Source organism: Budorcas taxicolor, chromosome 15 (assembly GCF_023091745.1).
Source record: "Budorcas taxicolor isolate Tak-1 chromosome 15, Takin1.1, whole genome shotgun sequence".
NCBI classification, from domain to species: domain Eukaryota; kingdom Metazoa; phylum Chordata; class Mammalia; order Artiodactyla; family Bovidae; genus Budorcas; species Budorcas taxicolor.
Genome location: NC_068924.1, coordinates 15,612,035 through 15,632,520, shown reverse-complemented (window position 1 = coordinate 15,632,520; position 20,486 = coordinate 15,612,035). Strand labels below are relative to the sequence as shown.

At 38.6% G+C, this 20,486-nt stretch overlaps 1 protein-coding gene across 1 annotated transcript in view; it reads right to left on the bottom strand.

Moving 5' to 3' along the window:
* CWF19L2 (CWF19 like cell cycle control factor 2) overlaps positions 1-20,262 on the bottom strand; it is a 148,800-nt gene extending 128,538 nt beyond the window's left edge. The window contains exons 1-4 of the mRNA XM_052652985.1: positions 20,170-20,262; positions 17,734-17,844; positions 16,904-17,023; positions 671-781 (exon numbers count right to left, since the gene is read on the bottom strand). Of these exons, the coding sequence (XP_052508945.1) occupies positions 671-781; positions 16,904-17,023; positions 17,734-17,844; positions 20,170-20,262 (435 nt within the window). The remainder of the gene's footprint in view (positions 1-670; positions 782-16,903; positions 17,024-17,733; positions 17,845-20,169) is intronic.
* Positions 20,263-20,486: the final 224 nt, after the last annotated feature.

Genomic DNA, 20,486 nt, shown 5'->3' with positions numbered 1-20,486 from the left:
TGGGGGCATTCAAATCTGGATTAAAGCCACGTGGCTGTATAATTTCTTAGCAAGTTTCTTAGTCTCTGTAAGCTTTATTCTCTCCCCTGTAAAAATGGGTAAAAACACCTACATTTCAGGAACGCTGTAAGGAGTTAACATGAAACTGACTTAAGGCATCCAGCTCAATGCCTGATACAAAACAGGTACTCAGACATTAGTTCTTCCCACCTTTCTTTCTTCACCATTGCTAACAAAATAAAAATAAGACTCTTCTTTGGCATATGAACTACAACCCCAAACGTGTAAACTATTCAACTAAGAGCATTGCTAATAAAATTTCGGCATGCAGTAAAGGGAAAAACTGTGACTTGAACTCCACTAACTATAGAAAGGTCAGAGAGATCTAACAGTACAAAGCTTCAAGTACATAAGGGGAGAAGTACCACTTCCCTATCAACAATCAGAAGCAGAAGACCCTGAGAGACTAGAATACGGATAAATACTAACTTTCCCACAGGAGAAGAAACGAAGTTCAAAAGCTCAGCAGATTGCATTATTGCTAAATTAGTTGTATAAGTTATACTGTTTACAAAGTCTAATTTTTCTACTGAAGAAATTACACTGATCTTTCACTTTAACATTCACCTACTCTTGTAAGTTTACACTTGTTTAAAATCAGGTGGCTTACCTGAATAATCTGATTATCTTCTTTTTCTAACTTTTCATCTTTAATCTTCCAGGCCTTTTCCTTGCCAGGAGTCTGGGAGGGAACAGCTTCAACCCACTCATCTTCAGAGCTCTAAGAATATTTAGCATATAAGTAAAATTCTCAAATTTACATACTTTCATATAAAACCTATGCAGTTGCACCCTTTCATTTTTTTCTCATCCCTAAAATACCAACCTTATTTGGGTTTCCAGTCTTTGCCCATTATACTTTTCAATCTCTGAATATTCCTCTTGGGGAATTAAATGCATTCTCATGGCTTAAACTACCACCAATTATGCTGACATCTTTCTAATTTATATACCCAAAGTTTCAATGATTTAAACAACTGCCTACAATATTTAAATGCCATGCTGAACTCAATAAGAACAAAAAGTAAACCCAGCATATACTTCTACAATACTTGTGCCTCTTTTGAATTAAGCATCACTACCCACCCACTTCCCCGAGTCAGAAGTTTCAGGATCATCTTGCCCCTACCATCTAAACCTACTACTGTATTTCCAAAAGATTTCCAAACTATACCATACAGTGAACATCAAATGACTATCATGGGATCCACCTCCATCCCTGGCCAGAGCTGACTGTTTGAGAGGTTGTTACCTAAACCAACTGATTTCGATCTTAGTCACTCTCCAGAAATCAGAAATGGTTTACTCTGTAACTAAGGAGAACTGGAAAGACACTGGCAGAGACCACTTCTACCATGAGGCATAGAATTCAGCAAAAATTTATCAGTATCAAGAAAAACAAAAACAGAACTAAGAGGGAAAGAAAAGGAAGATAGCAAGAAGAATCATAAAAGCATCTGTGACTCTAAGTCCAGGTATTTCCTAAAACCCAGCTGCACTGCTATATGTCCTATGAGACTCTGGTACTTTAATAGTGACAAAACTGAAAGAGGAGAGTGAAAAAGTTAGCTTAAAACCCAACATTCAAAAAACTAAGATCATGGCATCTGGTCCCATCACTTCATGGAAAATACATGGGAAAAAATGGAAACAGTGACAGACTTTATTTTGGGGGATTCCAAAATCACTGCAGATGGTGACTGAAGCCATGAAATTAAAAGACACTTGCTCCTTGGAAGAAAAGTTATGAACAACTTAGCATATTCAAAAGCAGAGACATTACCAACAAAGGTCCATCTAGTCAAAGCTATGGTTTTTCCAGTAGTTATGTATGGATGTGAGAGTTGGGCTATAAAGAAAGCCGAACGCTGAAGACTTGATGCTTTTGAGCAGTGGTGTTGGGACTCTTAAGAGTCCCTTGGACGGCAAGGAGATCCAACCAGCACATCCTAAAGAAAATCAGTCCTGAATAATCATTAGAAGGACTGATGTTGAAGCTCCAATACTTTGGCCACCTGAGGCAAAGAACTGACTCACTGGAAAAGACACTGATGCTGAGCAAGATTGAAGGCAGGAGGAGAAGGGGATGACAGAGGATGAGATGGCTGGATGGCATCATGGATTTGATGGACATGAGTTTGAGCAAACTCCAGGAGTTGGTGATTGACAGGGAAGCCTGGTGCGCTGCAGTCAATGGGGTCGCAAAGAGTCGGACACAAATGAGCAACTGAAGTGACCTGAAATCAGTTTAAATTTGGTTTCTGTAACCTACAACCAATAGTTCCAACTAATATATACTCCTTCCTCCCCATCCTTAAAGTAACAGCCCTAGATCAGATCTGCTTATTTTTCATCTGGAAAAACCAAATTAGTCTCCATAACCCCTGTCTTTCCTGCTCCCTTTCATTCTCCAACTCCCACTCTAAATACATTTAGAGTAATGTAAAGGACACTTCTGGTCAAAGTACTACTCTTCTCTGACTACCTGTCATAAAGATTACTTTTACTCCTCTTCTTTCTGACCAACAGAATTCAGTTTTATTTAAAGATGTAACATGCCTCCCTTCCAGGAAAGTAAAGGCTTAATCAAGTCTCCAATAAGGTGGAAATGAAAGTATTGTGTAGGACATTCTGGAAGTTAAGAAAAAGAGGGCATCGTCTCTACTGTTATGTAATTTAAGAAGCACTTTTTAAAGAGAACAGCGTGACAAAACTAGAAGCCTTGTCCCAGAAGGCCACACCACCATTAAGTTGTCTACCTGATTTCCTTTACATGAAAGAAAAGTTAACTACTTTTACATTCTATATATTTTATATTTACCAACAGCTATTCTGAATTCTCTAATAATACAAATGAATCTAATTTGATGACACATTTACTATTGCATAAATCAAATTTCATGGTTTATCAAATCCTATCAGCCACTACAGTTTCATCTATTCTGTTTTATATAAGGCAGAGGAACCAGAGATCAAATTGCCAACATCCGCTGGATCATCGAAAAAGCAAGAGAGTTCCAGAAAAACATCTCTTCCTGCTTTATTGACTATGGCAAAGCCTTTGACTGTGTGGATCACAATAAACTGTGGAAAATTCTGAAGGAGATGGGAATACCAGACCCCCTGACCTGCCTCTTGAGAAACCTGTATGCAGGTCAGGAAGCAACAGTTAGAACTGGACATGGAACAACAGACAGGTTCCAAATAGGAAAAGGAGTACATCAAGGCTGTATATTGTCACCCTGCTTATTTAACTTCTATGCAGAGTACATCATGAGAAATGCTGGGCTGGAAGAAGCACAAGCTGGAATCAAGACTGCCAGGAGAAATATCAATAACCTCAGATATGCAGATGACACCACCCTTATGGCAGAAAGTGAAGAAGAACTAAAAAGCCTCTTGATGAAAGTGAAAGAGAGTGAAAAAGATGGCTTAAAGTTCAACATTCAGAAAACGAAGATCATGGCATCCAGTCCCATCACTTCATGGGAAATAGATGGGGAAACAGTGGAAACAGTGTCAGACTTTATTTTGGGGGGCTCCAAAATCACTGCAGATTGTGACTGCAGCCATGAAATTTAAAGACGCTTACTCCTTGGAAGGAAAGTTATGACCAACCTAGATAGCATATTCAAAAGCAGAGACATTACTTTGCCAACAAACGTCCATCTAGTCAAAGCTATGGTTTTTCCAGTGGTCATGTATGGATGTGAGAGTTGGACTGTGAAGAAAGCTGAGCACCGAAGAATTGATGCTTTTGAACTGTGGTGTTGGAGAAGACTCTTGAGAGTCCCTTGGACGGCAAGGAGATCCAACCAATCCATCCTAAAGATCAGTCCTGGGTGTCCACTGGAAGGACTGATGCTGAAGCTGAAACTCCAATACTTTGGCCACCTCATGTAAAGAGCTGACTCACTGGAAAAGACCCTGATGCTGGGAGGGATTGGGGGTAGGAGGAGAAGGGGACGACAGAGGATGAGATGGCTGGATGGCATCACCAACTCGATGGACATTGGTTTGGGTGAACTCCAGGAGTTGGTGATGGACAGGGAGGCCTGGCATGCTGCGGTCCATGAGGTCACAAAGAGTTGGACACGACTGAGCGACTGAACTGAATTGAATCTAACACTGTTAAGTTCCTTATAGTTAAATTCATATATATACATACACAAACATACACACACACACTTCTATATCATGTTTTCTTACTTCCATGCATTTGCTCTCACAATTCCTTGTGCACACACACTTCTATGTGCAAAGCTGATTCTCACTCATCCTTTAAATCTCAACTCCAGCATCATTTCCTCAATAAACCTGCATATAAAATCCTTCTTCCCTAATACCCTAAAATGCCACGGCATCATGAGATTACATACTGAAAGTATGTGTCTACTTAATTAATTAATGAGTTCCCCCAAAATTCAAACTCTATATACTTATATTCCCCATGTATATGAAAGTATCTGGCAAAAAAGTCAGCATTCAATAAATGTGCATTAAAATTAGCTGAACTGACTCTTCCAACAACTCAAGGCAGAGACTTCGGGCGGCAGCCTGCATCCAAGCGTTAGATATCAGGCGCTGAATGAACGAAGCCTATGTGACACAGCTGGCAGTCTCACTCCTTTACACAGCAAGGACACGGGGACCATTCGGTATAGCTCTCCTGCCTCCATTTCATCTGCATTAATTTTGTTGCTAATTTTCACTCTTATTCACTCACCTCACCACTTCAGCATGATTTATGTTCCCCTCCCCTCACACCATGACCTAAGTTCTCTTGCTGATTTTAATTTCAATCCTCCATCTTACCTTGAAGAATTTATAAACTATCAATGTGACTCTTGACCTAAGAGAGGTCCCAGGACTCTTCTTATGTGTAGCCATCATAATTAACCACACTCCTCTTCCCATCTAATAGTCAAAACCTAAAGACAGAACCAAGACAGAAAAGTGCCACCAGTGAAAATATACATATTTATATATATGTTATATATGCACATAAAATTTATATATGTAAAATATAGGCTTTACATGTAATATGTGTGTGTATATATATATATATAAAAATATGTATATTTCTCAAGGTACTTGAGGACTTCTGCATTGGTCATGAAAAAATAAATGCCATATCAGATTAGAAATATACAGAAATGAAAATAAAAGTAGAAAATATAAGAAACAACTGTTTCTAGACATTGACTCTCAGTTGTGCAGGACTATGATCACTGAGAAAAGAGAAACAAGTGAATGTTACAGTTACACTCTACTGGTTCTTGCCTGCTGGCACTTTCTAGACAAAGGCACAAGGAGAGGTAATTCAAGCACAGTATGACAATCTCACTGAGTTAAAAGAAATAGAATTTTAACTTCATGATGACTGAGACAGAGTATCCATGAAAAGGAACCTACACAGAGAAAGAGTTCCAGAAAACTATATGAGACCCCTGTAGCCTTTAACTCAAAAACAAACCGAACATGTTTACAATGTAAGTCCACAAGGATACACAAAGAATAACTATCATGTAAGAAACAATTATTAGAATAACTACCATGTAAGGAACAATTATGCTATTTCCAGCAGAACAATGGTAAAGAATCCATCTGCCAATGCAGGAGATGCAGGAGATGCAGGAGATGCAGGTTCGATCCCTAGGTCGGGAAGATCCCCTGAGGTAGGAAATGGCAACCTGCTCCAGTATTCATACCTGGAAAATTCCACAGAGAAGCCTGATGAACTCCAGTCCATGGAGTTGCAAAGAGTCAGATACAACTGAGCACACACACATAAGCAGAGAGATCTCCAGAGCTCCCACACCGCCAGGTCAGCAGAGAAACCACAAAACTAGAATTAAAATAGACCAGGAAAAAAGCCCAGGGGAAAAAAAAAAAAAAAAAAACTGAAAAAAACCCCTCATGGCTCAGCTGGTAAAGAATCCGCCTGCAAGGCAGGAGATATGGGTTCAATCTCTGGGTTGGGAAGGTCCCCTGGAGAAGGGAACGGCTACCCACTCCAGTATTCTGATCTGCAGAATTCCATGGACTGTGTAAAAAAAAATAAATAAGAATGCTAAAACAAACAACTAAGGAAATGAAGCTAAGAGAAAAAGTAATAAAGAACAAATGGGACAAATAGAAAAGGGACTGGCAAGAAGAGAAACTCAAACATATCTATAATTATATTAAACATAAATAATCTCAGCACTATCTAATAGGATCTTTCTATATCTAAACCACCCAATATGGTAGCCACTAATCTAGCCATAGAGACTTCCCTGGTGGCTCAGACGGTAAAGCATCTGCCTACAATGCAGGAGACCTGGGTTCGATCCCTGGGTCGGGAAGATCCTCTGGCGAAGGAAATGGCAACCCACTCCAGTACTCTTGCCTGGAAAATCCCATGGACGGAAGAGCCTGGTAGGCTACAGATGTGGAGTCGCAAAGAGTCGGACACAACAGAGCGACTTCACCTTACCTTACCTTACCTTAATCTAGCCATATGTGTCTATGAACACAAAAAAATCTGGCTAGTGAGACTAAAGAAATGATCTTTCAACCTTATAACTTCAATAAATTTTGATTAAAAATTTAAAACTCAATGTGGCTATCATATTAGTCAGTGGAGAAAATTCTCTAATTTAAAAGGAAGAAATTGATCAGCTAAATAAAAAGGCAAGCCTTAAATATAGACTGTCCACAAGAAATACACTTTAAATGTAAAATAAAGATACATTAAAACTAAAAAAATTTTTAAAAAGATACATCATGAAAGCAAAAATAGTACCAAAACTAAAAAGGCTTTATTAACATGAGACAAAAGTAGGCCTTAAGAATATTACCAGAAATAAAGAGGAACATTTTATGATATTATAATCATCAATTCATCAACAAGATATAACTATCCTAAATGTGTATTTACCTAACAAGACTTCAAAATACATGAGGTAAAACTGACAAAATCCGAAGAAGAAAAAGACAAATTCACAACACAGAGACTTTACATTATGAATAAACTTTCTCCCAAGTTGACATTCACAGAACACTACAACTATCAACAACACCTGAATATACATACATTTCAATTACACAAGAAATTTTAACCAAGATAGAGCATAGGCTAAGCCATAAACTCAGCCTCATAATTTTTTTAAAAAACTAAATTATACATAGTATGTTTTATGACAACAACTGAATTAAATTTGAAGCCAGAAACAAAAATGAAATGGGTTAAATCCACAAATTACTAGAAAAATTTAAAACTCATATACAGTCTGTAAGTTTAAAAAATAACAAAGTTAATTAGAAAATATTTTGAAAAGGATGACAATGAAAATATAACATCAAAATCTCCAGTTACATGGAGATCAAACAGTGCTAGGAGAAAAATCTAGATTATAAATACTCAATTAGAAAACAAGAAAGGTTTAGAATGAAAGACCTATGTACCCACTTCAGTAAGTTAGAAAAAGAAAAGAAAATTAAATACAAAATATATAATAGGAAAGAAATGGAAATAACAGAATGTACACAAATAGAAAAATCAATGAAACTAAAAGGCAATTTTTTGAAAAAAATCATTAATAAAACTGATAAACCTAAAACTATGCTGACCAAGGAAACAAAGAGGAAATAGAAATAGCTAAAATCAGGAAAGGACAGGACGTAAATTCAACAATTTAGATGACATAAACAATTTCCTTGCAAATCTAAATTACCATAACTCAAGAATAAAGAGAAAACATTTAATACAGATTTTAATAGAATTAAATTTGCACTTTAAACATCCCACAAAGAAAACGCTAAGCCCAGACAGTCTGACTAGTAAGCTTTATCATTTAAGGAAGAAACCACACCAATCTTAACACAAACTTTTCTGCAAACAGAAGAAAAGGGAATTTTTTTTTCTAATTCATATGTGAGGCCAGCATTACCCTTAACACTAAAACCCAATATCCCTCATAAACACTGATGCAAAACTTCTCAACCAACTGTGGGCAAATCAAATCATAAAAAAACATATTCAGTAAAATTCACATGTAAATATATATAAATAAAATATTTTATAAAGAAAAATGACCAAACGGTTTATCCCAGGAATTCAGCTTCCTGTAACATTAAAAAAATTAACCTATGTAATTCTTCATGTTAACAGAATAAAAGAGAAAAATCATATGATTACATTAATAGATGTGTAAAAGGTATTTGACAAAATCTAATGCTTATTCAACACACCAACTCTTAGAAAAAAAAATTAAAACAGAGGAGAATTTACTCAATCTAAAAGGGCATACATGAAAAGCCCACAGCTAATATCATGCTTTCAGGTGAAAGATACTTTCCACTTAAGGAACAGGTAAGGAGGTCCAGCCTCATTACTTCTAATGAACACTATACTGAAGTCCTAGCTAGTGAAATAAAACAAAAAATTAACAAATGAGGTAAAAGGCATAGAGATTGGAAAGAAAAAAAAGTGTCTTTACTCACACATAACACAATCATATACTAAGAAATCAACCAAAAAAAGCTAACACTAGTACTTGTGAATCAGGCAAATATGCAAGAATCTATTGTAAAGACATATATTAGCTGCAAATACAAGAAACATAAAATTTATTTTTAAAATGCCATTTCCAACAGCACCCCAAGAAAATTAAATATAAAAATATAGCAAAAGATGATAGTAAGACCTCTACACTGAAAATATCAGAAAACTGTAACAGAAATTTTAAAAAAACTTTAAAAGGTAGATATACCATATGCATGATGGGTTGCATGACTCTATTTTAAGATATTAATTCTCTCAAAATCGATCTATTGATGCAAAACATTTCCAATCAAAACATTAGTAGCCACTTTTGCTGAAAATGATGTGATTCTAAAATTTACTTTAAAAATGCAAATATCCTAGAGTAGCAAAACACATTTCAAAAAGAACAAAATCATAGAACTTACACTACTTTATTCCAAGACTTACCCTAGAATTGCCAAAATTAAGACAATGTATTTACTGTCCAAGGGGAGACATGCAAGTCAACGGAACAGAAGAGAGTCTAGAAATTATCCCACAAATATATATGCTCAATTGTATTTAACTTGTAGCTCAGTCGATAAAGAATTTGCCTGCAGTGCAAGAGACCTGGGTTCAATCCCTGGGTTGGCAAGATCCCCTGGAGAAGGAAATGGCAACCCACTCCAGTATCCTTGCCTGGAAAATCTCATGGACAGATGAACCTGGTGGATTGCAGTCCATGGGGTCGCAAAGAGTCGGGCACGACTGAGCGACTAACACACAAGTAATTTAACAGAGAAAGGTTAGCCTTCTCAACAAATGATACTGGAACATGTGGAAATTCATATGGGAAAAAACTAAACTTTGACACTTACTACATACCATAAACAAAAATTACTCAAAATGAATTACTGACAAAAAAGCCAAAGCTACAAAATTTCTTGAAAAAAACAGGAGAAAATCTTTACAACCCTGAGATATACAAGTTAGGACATCAAAAGCAGTAATGAGGAGAAATTAATGGTAAAAGAACATAACTGATAAACTGGAGTTCATAAAAGAAAACAGAATGGCCAATAAAGACTTAAATTAATGCTCCACATCACTGATCTTCAAGGAAATATCACATGAAATATTACTACACACAGTAGGATGGCCAGAAAACTATAAAGACTGAATATTCCAAGTGCTCTTCAAGATGCAGAATAACTGGAACTCTTATAAGCTGCTGAGAGGAGTGTAAAATGGTCCAAACATTTTGGAAAACAATGGTATTTTTCCAAGAGAAAAACATGTCCACAAGAAGACTTGTAAACATTCACAGTAGCTTTATTCAGTGTTTTTTATTTACTAAGTTGGGCCCAACTTTTTGCAATCCCATGGACTATGGCTCACTAGGCTCTCTGCCCATGGGATTTCACAGTGAGAATACCCCCATCTATTTGCCATGAAGTGACAGGACCGGATGCCATGATCTTAGTTTCCTGAATGTTGAGCTTTAAGCCAACATTTTCACTCTCCTCTTTCACTTTCATCAAGAGGCTCTTTACATCTTCACTTTCTGCCTTAAGCATGGTGTCATCTGCATATCTGAGGTTACTGATGTTTCTCCCAGTAATCTTGATTCCAGCTTGTGCTTCATCCAGGCTGGCATTTCACATGATGTACTCTGAATGTAAGTTAAATAAGCAGGGTGACAATACACAGCCTTGATGTACTTCTTTCCCAATTTGGAACCAGTCAACTGTTCCATATCTGGTCCTAACTGTTGCTTCTTGACCGGCATATAGGATTCTCAGGAGGGAGGTCAGCTGGTCTGGTATTCCCATCTCTTTAAGAATTTTTCAGTTTGTTGTGATCCACAGAGTCAAAGGCTTTAGTGTAGTGAATGAAGCAGAAGTAGATGTTTTTCTGGAATTCTCTTGCTTTTCCAGTGATCCAATGTAAGTTGGCAATTTGATCTCTGGTTCCTCTGCCTTTTCTAAATCCAGTTTGAACATCTGGAAGTTCTCAGTTCATGTACTGTTGAAACCCAGCTTGGAGAATTTTCAGCATTACTTTGCAAGTGAGTGAGATGAATGCAACTGCACACTGGTGTTAACATTCTTTATTGCCTTTCTTTGGGATCAAATGAAAACTGACCTTTTCCAGTCCTGTGGCCATTACTAAGTTTTCCAAATTTGCTGGCATATTAGTCATATTAGCCACAAACTAAAAAACAACCCAAATGACTCTGAACAGATTATTTAAAATAGACAAGCAAATTATGGTATATCCACATACTTTAATATAGCAAAAAAGAGAAAAGAAATACTGATACATGCAATCACTTGAGTTGCAAAAACATAATGTCAAGCCAAAGAATCACAACATAAAAAACATTGTATTACAGTCGACCCTTGAACAGTGTGGGGCTTAGAGGTGCCTACCCTCTGTGCAGTGGAAAACGAACATGTAACTTTACAGTTGGCCGTCCATATCTACAGGTCCACATCTGCAGATTCAACCAACCAACTGTGGATTATGTAGTAGTATGGTACATATTTCTCAAAAAAGATCCACATATAAATGGACCTGTACAATCCAAACTGATGTTGTTCAAGGATTAACCATATATGAATATTTATGCTACTGCTATGTTATGCTTTGGAGAAGGCAATGGCAACCTACTCCAGTACTCTTGCCTGGAAAATCCCATTGACAGAGGAGCCTGGTAGGCTACAGTCCATGTGGTCACGAAGAGTTGGACAGAACTGAGCGACTTCATTTTCACTTTCCACTTTCATGCATTGGAGAAGGAAACGGCAACCCACTCCAGTGTTCTTGCCTGGAGAATCCCAGGGAGAGGGGAGCCTGGTGGGCTGCTATGGGGTCACACAGAGTCAGACACGACAGAAGCGACTTAGCAGCAGCAGCAGCAGCTCTGTTATGCTCAGTCGCTCAGTCATGTCTGACTCTTTGTGACCCCATGGACTGTAGCCCGCCAGGCTCCTCTGTCCATGGGGCTCTCCAGGCAAGAATACTAGAGTGGGTTTCTGTGCCCTCCTCCAGGGGACCTTTCCAACCCAGAAATCGAACCAGAGTCTCCTGCATTGCAGGCGGATTCTTTACCACCTAAGCTACCGGGGAAGCCCATGTGAATATTTATATGGAATCCCAATACAGGGAAAACGAATCTATAAAGTGATAAAGCAGACTTATCGTTGCCCAGAGAGGAGGAAGAGGGTAAGGAAGAACTGATTACAAAGAGCCATGAGGAACCTTATGGGGAATGGAAATGCTCTATACCTTAACTGATAGAGCTAACCAGGTATAAGAATTAAACAGTAGACTTAATAGAGGATTATTTTATTATATATAAATTATACCTCAGCAAAACTGATTTTAAAAGTTAAAAAAAAAATCAAGAGACTGTGACAGTCAAGATATGCTTTCCAGTCTCACATGGATCTTAAAGGGTTCCCATTTGCTTCTATTACTACCTAAGCAAAGCTGTTTCAAGTCTACACAATTTCAATCCCTCTATTCTACTTCTACTCTCGAGTTGTCTTCTCACATGATGATTTTACCTTCCACTTCACAAATGAAACAGAACATCAAGCAGAAATACCATCAATAATCTGTTTGCCTTATTTATCTGCTACTTCCTCTTCATTATCTGTGTTTATGTACATCTTTATTACTTCCTTGCTAAGAAGTACATCTTTATTACTTTCCTGCTAAGAAGACAAGGTGCTCCTACTTCCATTAAGCTTACCCCTTCCGCTAAAACCTTGCTCACTCAAATGCAGCATTCTCAATAATATCTAAGCCTGTCTCCCTAAAAACATTTTCTCAAAAAGAGCTCCCAACCAACCTGATTCCCCAAACTATTCTTCCTTCTTTCCTTTCACTGTCAATATAAGTTTTTCTTTACTTCTTCAGTCAACCTCAATGTGATGTGTGCGCTGAACATTCATTCAAATTATCCTCTGTAAGGTGTATGTTGCTGCTGCTAAGTCACTTCAGTCGTGTCCAACTCTGTGTGACCCCATAGACAGCAGCCCACCAGGCTCCCCCGTCCCTGGGATTCTCCAGGCAAGAACACTGGAGTGGGTTGCCATTTCCTTCTTCAATGCATGAAAGTGAAAAGTGAAAGTGAGTGTTACACAACTTTAAAGGCAGTATAAATGTGCATGCTATATGTGGCAACAAAAAGACTTACATATCAGAAAACAACAATAACAAAAAAACAAAGAACGGGACAGTGAGTCTCTGATAAAGGGAAGCAAGTGCCCTTAATCAAATGGCATAAATGATTAGTCACCCTGACACATATATCCCCATGGGATGGGGATTCTTAACAGCTGTGATACTTGTGTAAATTCCTGAGAGTTTTATAAACTCCACTGAAATAAACAACTTTGTATATAAACTTCTTATTGAAGAGAAGATCAATTTTATCAGTTCTCAATGAAGTCAGCAACTCAATCCCACAATTGTGGAAACAGTACCCCTATTTTGCTTTTCCTTTACGATTTTCCAACTCCCTTTGTCCTGAGCTATATTCAAAAGAATTTTATTTTCTATATAATATTCCTACCATTACAAAACATGCTGGATACTTTGTAAAACTATCCAGCTATATTTCTCACTGTGAATGAAGATGCTGCGTTCTCATATAGCTGTAACGAACAACACTGCATAGGAACCTGGAATGTTAGGCCCATGAATCAAGGTAAATTAGATGTGATCAAGAAGAGGATGGCAAGAGTAAACATCAACATCTTAGGAATCAGTAAACTAAAATGGACGAGGATGGAAGAATTAAATTCAGATAACCATTGTATCTACTACTGTGGGGAAGAATTCCTTACCAGAAATGGAGTAGCCCTCAGAGTCAAAAAGAGAATCTGAAATGCAGTACTTGGGTGCAACCTCAAAAATGACAAAACAACCTAAGTTCATTTCCAAGAGAAACCATTCAACATCACAGTAATTCAAGTCTATGCCCCAACAACTGATGCTGAAGAACCTGAAGCTGACCAGTTCTATGAAGACCTACACCACCTTCTAAAACTAATACCAAAAAAAAGAGATGTTCTTTTCCTCACAGAGGATTGGAATGCAAAAGTAGCAAATCAAGAGATACCCAGAGTAACAGGCAAGTTTGGCCTTGGAGTAAAAAATGAAGCAGGGCAAAGGCTAACAGTTTTCTCAAGAGAACACAACGGTCACACCAAACCCTTTTCCAACAACCCAAGACACAATTCTACACATAGAGATCATCAGATGATCAATACCAAAAGCAAACTGATATATTCTTAGCAGCTGGAGACAGAGAAGTCATCAAAAGTCAGCCAGCAAAAACAGGACCTGGAGCTGACTGGCTGTGAGCTCCTCATTGCAAAATTCAGACTTAAATTGAAGAAAGTAGAGAAAACCATTAGGCCATTCAGGTATGATCGAAATCAAATCCCTTATGATTATACAGTGGATGTGACAAACAGATTTAAAGGATTATATCTGGTAAACCGAGTGCCTAAAGAACTATGGATGGAGGTTCATAACACTGTACAGGAGGCAGTGACTAAAACCATCCCAAAGAAAAACAAATACAAGAGGCAAAGTGGTTATCTGAGGAAGCTTTACAAATAGCTGAAGAAAAGAAGGGAAAGGCAAGAGAAAGGGAAAGATACACCTAACTGAATGCAGAGCTCCAGAGAATAGCAAGGAGATATAAGCCCTTCTTAAATGAACAATACAAAGAAACAGAAATCAACCAAATGGGAAAGACTAGAAATCTCTTCAAGAAAACTGGAGATATCAAGGGACATTTCATGCAAGAATGGATATAATAAAGGACAGGAACAGTGAAGATCTAACAGAAGCAAAAGAAATTAAGAAGTGCCAAGAATACACAGAAGAACTACACAAAAAAGGGTCTCAATGACCCACATAAGCACATAAGCACGATGGTGTGGTTACTCACCTAGAACCCAACATCCTGGAGCATGAAGTCAAGTGGGCCTTAGGAGGCATTACTACAAAGATAGTGGAGATGACGGAATTCCAGCTAAGCTACTTCAAATGATAAAAAATGATACTGAAAAGGTGTTGCACTCAACATGTCAGCAAATCTGGAAAACTCAGTAGTAGCCACAAGACTGAAAAAGGTCAGTTTTCATTCCAATCCCAAATAAGAGCAATGCCAAAGAATGCTCAAATTACCATACAATTGCACTCATTTCATATGCTAGCAGAATTATGCTCAAAATCCTTCAAACCAGGCTTTAGTAGTATGTGAACTGAGAACTTCTAGATATACAAGCTGCATTTAGAAAAGGCAGAGGAACCAGAAATCAAACTGCCAACATTTGTTGGATCGTAGAAAAAGCAAGGGAATTGCAAAAAAATATCTGCTTCATTGACTACACTAAAGCCTTTGAATGTGTGGATCACAACAAACTGTGGACAAGTCTTAAAGTGATGGAAATACCAAACCATCTTATCTGTCTCCTGAGAAACCTGTATGGGAGTCAAGAAGCAACAGTCAGAACCAGACATGGAACAATGGACTGATTCAAAATTGGGAAAGGAGACCGGCAAGGCTGTATACTATCACCCTGCTTATTTAAATTAAATGCAGAGTACATCATGTGAAATGCCAGGCTGCATGAATCACAAGCTGCGGTCAAGACTACTGGGATCAATATCAACAACCTCCGATATGCAGATGGCATATCTGGCACTGTAATGACAGAAAGTAAAGGGGATCTAAAGAGCCTCCTGATGAGGGTGAAAGAGGAGAGTGAAAAAGCTGGCTTGAAACTCAACATGAAAAAAACTAAGACTGTAGCATCCAGTCCCATCACTTCACGGCAAACAGACGGGTGAAAACTGGTAGCAGTGACAAAATTTATTTTCTTGGGCTCCAAAATCAGTGTGGATGGTGACTGTAGCCATGAAATTAAAAGATGTTTGCTCCTTGGCAGGAAAGCTATGACAAATCTCAAAAGTATATTAAAGAGCAGAGATACCCCTTTGCTGATAAAGGTCCGTATAATCAAAGCTATGGTTTTCCCAGCAGTCATGTCCAGATACGAGAGCTGGACCATAAAGAAGGCTAAGCACCAAAGAATTGGTACTTTCAAACTGTGGTGCTAGAGAAGATTCTTGAGAGTCCCTTGGACTGCCAGGAGATCAAACCAGCCAATCCTAAAGGAAATCAACCCTGAACTGGAAGGACTGTTGCTGAAGCTGAAGCTCCAATACTTCAGCCACCTGATTTGAAGAGTCAACTCACTGGAAAAGAACTTCATGCTGGGAAAGACTGAAGGCAAAAGGAGAAGGGGACAGCACAGAATGAAACAGTTAGATTGCATCAACAACTCAATGGATATGAATGTGAGCAAACTCCAGGACATAGTGGAGGACACTATGAGTCTGGTGTGCTGTAGTCCATGGAGTAGCAAAGAGTCGGACATGACTTAGCGACTAAAACTACAACATTCTTATATAAAACAAGCTTTCATGAGCCAATTAGCATCTCAGGGCATACTGCCAAAATTTAATTTCTGAAACTACAAGTGGGCCAGACTGGACTGACTTTTTGGAGTCCAGTTTGGCCTTCTTATGAAGACTCAACTGTCTAATCCTCTGAAGATCATACCTAGGAGTGCAATTATCACTAAATACCTCCAACTCATCTCGTTAAGCACCACATACTTTTCTCTTCCTGAAAATAACCGTGAGGGTTTGCCTTGCTTTCCTTTCTTTTGTGAGTCCTCTCATCCAAAACCTGGCTAGAGACACAACAGATCCAGCATTCTCTTCCTTTCTGTCCCAAAGATAAATACACAAACACAACCGATTTTAAACACTTAATTGTGAATGTCTATGAAAAACAAACTGAGGTAACAAACTGAAAAGTCTTGGTACTCTTTGCCTTATTTTATGGTACAATTTTTACTCCCCTTTCACTCTTTCCTGTTTCTCCTAATTTTCCAACTGCTTCTGCCTAAAATCCTTTACTTGCTGTCTGGCTTCTCAGCATTGGTATTCTTCCTTCTTTTCAATTTCCCAAGGCAATTCATCCATGCTAATGGCTTTAAACAGCAATGATTCTCCAACCACATCTCCATCCTCTAGCCCTTATCTACAACCTAAGATCCATATTTCTACCATTTCCTGTACACCTCCAAGTAGATGACTCCTAAGCATTTTCTTGGGAGTGTATCTTAACTAGTAATATTTCCTAAGTTCTCATAAGTATTTTAGGTCCCCATATGTTGCTTCTTTAGATACAATATTCTCAAGTAGATTCTTTGGTTAGTTTTAGCACATACTTACCGATGAACTGTCGGTTGACTCATTTTTTTCACACTTTCGTTTCTTGCTCTTTTTTTTCTTCTCTTTCTTTACTTTTTTTGAATGCTTGTCTTTTTTCTTCTTTTTCTTCACACAGTCTTCCTATAAATAATCATTTTGAAGGGGCAAGAATTTAGTTTTAGCTTACTTTAAAAAGTAAGTATTTTGAGGAAAAGATCTATGTCCCGAAACACTTTAAATCTTTCATGAAAGGAGACAAGGAATATGATTCAATAAATAGCTTCTTCTAAAAAATTTTGACATGCTTCTATAATGTATGCACTACTAATAAACCATATAGCTAAAATTTCTTGGAAAAATATAAGGAAAGTTTTATTTGTAAATATATTGACAGACAGATATAATCAAACATATATACGAAAACACAGTGTATATGTATCTCCTTCAACAGGCCCAAGAGAATTTACAGATTACGAACCATATAAAATCTAACAAGACAGCATAAACTGTGGAAAGAGAAAGCAAGAATTGAGACATCCCCCTTAAAAAAAAAAGCATCACGTTAAGTTTAAAACACATAACATTTTAGATCCATGAACTTACCACAAGTGGACTGGTAAGCTTTCTACCAGCCAACTCAACTAATACAATCTTTCCAATATCATGTCCAAAATATCAATATATACTACTCTAGCCAGAGAGACAAATATTCAGTACTGTCAACTATGTGATATTCATTCTTTAACTTGTGAAAAAGAGTTTATAAACTTGCTCCTCCAGTATTAACTTGAATAAGTGCAACCAAAAAAAAAAAAAAAAAGCTTACACCAAGTAAGCCTAATAGTATTTACCTGTGAGATTTGTTCAACTCTCTTAATCACATCAGGTAGCATCCATGTTTCCTCACCCCGAAGTCGTTTCAGTTCTTTACGCCTTTCTTCCTTTTCAAAATTGGCTTTAGCCTAAAACCGTGAAAAAAGAAAAATTAACCACTGACCCACCTACTTCTCACCAAAAAAGCAAAACAGAAACCTCCCCCACTTTCATGCAAGGCTCACCACAAATTTGCTTCTATCAAAGTGTGTGTGCATGCATACTAAGACACTTCAGTTGTGACAGACTCTTTGCAACCCCATGGACTGTAGCTTGTCAGGCTCCTCTGTCCATGGGATTCTCCTCTCAAGAATACTGGAGCAGATTGTCATGCCCTCCTCCAGAGCATCTCCCCAAACCTCGGGAGTGAATCTGCGTCTCTTACGTCTCCTGCACTGGCAGGTGGGTTCTTTACCACTAACACCACCTGGGAAGCCCCTACCAAAGTGTAAGAAAGATTAAAAACAACAAATTCTCCTTCCACATTACCAACTGCATTACCAATTAGCAATCACTAGTGAAAGGAACCGGACTTCCCTAGTAGCTCAGGTAGTAAAGAATCCGCCTGCAATGTGGAAGACCTGGATTCAATCCCGGAGTTTGGAAGATCCCCTGAAGGAGGGTGTGGCAAGCCACTCCAGTATTCCTGCCTGGAGAACCTCATGGACCGAGGAGCCGGGTGGACTACAGACCATAGGGTCACAAACAGTCAGACAGGACTGCATGAGGAAGCACAGCACAGTACAGTGAAATGAGCCACCAATCAAGGACAGAATCTTGGGACCTACTGTAGACCTCTTCCTGTCCCCTAAGCTCCCTACTTCAAAAATGACTTGAATTTCTTTTCCCTTCGCTATCCCACTGATAGTGCCTGATACTTCTGTAACTGTTAGGAGACTGACCTCCATACCTTCAATCTGCAATGTCCATAACCCTCTACCCACACCCTCAAAATGCTTCAGAAAGAATCACCTTTCTAAAAACAAATGATCCTATTGATAAGTTTTTATCATTCAAAAACAGTCAAACTAAGTAACAGCTTCCTAAGAAGTTGTTCCTGCCTTTTCATTCTCTCCCCAAATTTCAAAGCTAGGATTGGTCCTTCTCAAAATTCTGTACATAGATATACTATAAAATTCATCATAGTTTACAAATCCACTCCCTCCAAAAACTCCCTCTGAAATATCAGAGACAAGGATGAAGGATATTTATTATACACATATATTACATATGTTGAAATCAGGGACCACCAATCTTTCACCTCTGTAAGACTTATTGCCCTTTTCTTCCCCTGTAAAATCTGACTGCAGTCATTATAACTTCTCCTTCCTATCTCCTACACCGGTTCCTTATTTGCATTTAATGGAGAAGGAAATGGCAACCCACTCCAGTACTCTTGCCTGGAATATCCCATGAACGGAGGAGCCTGGTAGGCTGCCGTCCATGGGGTAGCAAAGAGTCGGACACGACAGAGCGACTTCACTTTCACTTTTCACTTTCATGCACTGGAGAAGGAAATGGCAACCCACTCCAGTGTTCTTGCCTGGAGAATCCCAGGGACAGGGGAGCCTGGTGGGCTGCCGTCTGTGGGGTCGCACAGAGTCGGACACGACTGAAGCGACTTAACAGCAGCAGCAGCATTTAAATGTGTTTTAAACGGTTATAGCTTAAAACAGATAAAATAATGATCATCACTTGTTTCACCTTACACTGTTCTCTAACCTCAACTTTTCCCCTTCACACTTTTTTCCCCTGCCACACTTCTCACATCTTATGAGCTAAGTCAATAATACAGTTTACTTCCTCCCTTCCTTATTTTACCTCTACTCATTTCAATCTTAATGAAAAACACGTTTCTCAACTTTTTTCGAGGAGCTAAATTTTTTAGATCTCTGTCTCAATCGCTGTTTGGTTCAGTACGGGTTTGCAGTAAGCCGGATAACGGACACAAATAACTTAAAAGGAGAATGAAACGATCTACTCTAACGTGCCTTACACGAGTTTCTGAAAACGGAAAGTTTCATTTCAGATATAGCAAGACGGAGGACCTAGGCTGTAAGATATGCAGGGAAAGTAGTGGGGTCCCTCGAAAGTGCGCAGCACAGGTGATCAGGTGCTAGAAATGTGAAGCACGGGTGCTTTAAAAGGTAAGGAACGTCAGAGGAAAGGAACAAGTTTTCTGGAAAAGAATATGAGCAACTGGAGCCTTCCAGACCACCTAAGAGGCAGAAGATACCCAACAGTGTGCGAGCATCCCAAAGGAAAACATCTATCCCCCCACACAACTAGATAGGGTAAGATACTGAGGAACTGAAACGGGAAAAGGTGCAGGGAGGCAGGAGAGCTAGACGCCTGACTCCCAGAAAGCCTCCACTCTCAAATCTAAATGACTCCCAAAGCCTCAAAACAGGTACCTGGCGCAACACCTCGGTCCTGGCACTTCGAATCTGTTGTTTCCGCTCTTCGATGCTACTCGCACTTTCAAATCTACCCCCGGCAGCCGCCATAGTTGTTGTCGTAAAGCTAGGAAGCCGGCACAAAAATCTCGGTTTACGACTGTCGTAATTTAGTAAACAAACCGGGACTTCCGACTAGGGGGAGGAGGGAATCTGCGCCACCAAAAGAGCATGCGCAAACCGTTGCCTATTATTTCGGTTAATTGTCTAACCCTTAGGTTTGGAAGAAACAGAAGGTTAAGTCAAGGGGTTACACTCCTTCGTATATTGGGGTT